The 1002-nt window shown below is 43.8% G+C and overlaps 1 protein-coding gene across 1 annotated transcript in view; it reads left to right on the top strand.

Annotated features, from left to right (window-relative positions):
• Window positions 1–435: 435 nt before the first annotated feature.
• The window catches only part of cd8a (CD8a molecule), a gene marked incomplete at both ends in the record, with an annotated part of 1061 nt that continues 494 nt past the window's right edge, over window positions 436–1002 (top strand). The window contains 2 exons of the mRNA XM_079242155.1: window positions 436–484; window positions 579–905. Of these exons, the coding sequence (XP_079098281.1) occupies window positions 436–484; window positions 579–905 (376 nt within the window). The remainder of the gene's footprint in view (window positions 485–578; window positions 906–1002) is intronic.

Raw genomic sequence — 1002 nt, 5'->3', positions numbered from 1 at the left:
CCTGTATCGTGTATAAAGATGAAATTCTGCATTTGATTTGTGCAAAACAGTGTGAAGTGTGTAAAAATGGGCCGCCACGCAGACTTAATAGCATGTTTTCAGACTTCCTACCCCATCTGTCTCAACCCACACACTGCACACTTGTGCGCTTGTGTGCCAATAACTTCTGGATCAAGACGCACTTTTCGATACTTCAAACCAAATAGAGAAGCGAAGTTCAGCTCTGGTGGGCTCCACTTCAAAACCCCATGCAGACCACGATTGTGCTGCAGCAGGGTTCTGCAAACGCTCAGCTGCAATGATCCCATTTGACACGACGAAGAAGAAGGTTGCAGCTGGGGCGTGGTTTCATATCTCACACAACCATCTCCCATCAGCTTCCAATAAACACCAAAGAGGCAAGTTAAGCAGTTTTTGTTGTCCGTGAGATTAAAAATGGACCAAAAATGGCTTCAGATGCTGGTGATTCTGGTGTTTTATCAGCGTAAGTTGGCTCTAAATCATTTTTCTTTGCCTTTTTTGCATGTTAAACACTTGGAAGTGAATCATTAATGCTCTCGTTTTGTCCTAACATCTAGAAATCAGACCAGGAACTGCTGTAGAAGAGGAGCCGAATGAAGGGAGTTTGGTTGAATTCAGGTGCAAGCCTGGGAAAGGGACCCTGATCATCTGGTTCCGCGTGCTGGACCAGTCTGGGATGGAGTTCCTCGCATCATTCAGTCCCTCTGGACAACTCAAGACAAGGGGACCCAGTTTTGGATCATTCAGTGGCAAAAAGCTATCAGATGATGAGTACAGTTTAACGCTGAACTCCTACAAAAGCAGTGACAGTGGCATCTACAGCTGCGGCTCCCTGATAAATGGAAATTCTCTCCAGTTTGGGGAAGTCAAGCGACTGCATAAAAGTGAGCTTTGTTGTCTTTTTATTCTGCTCTCACACTTATATGGTGGATTTTTTAAAAAAAAAAAAAGATGTATAACCCCATCATGATTTGTTTTATT

The sequence above is a fragment of the Telmatherina bonti genome, assembly GCF_933228915.1.
Source record: "Telmatherina bonti genome assembly, chromosome: 6".
Classification (NCBI taxonomy): Eukaryota; Metazoa; Chordata; class Actinopteri; order Atheriniformes; family Telmatherinidae; genus Telmatherina; species Telmatherina bonti.
Note: the sequence above shows the minus strand (reverse complement) of the source record. Positions and strands in the feature narration are given on the sequence as shown.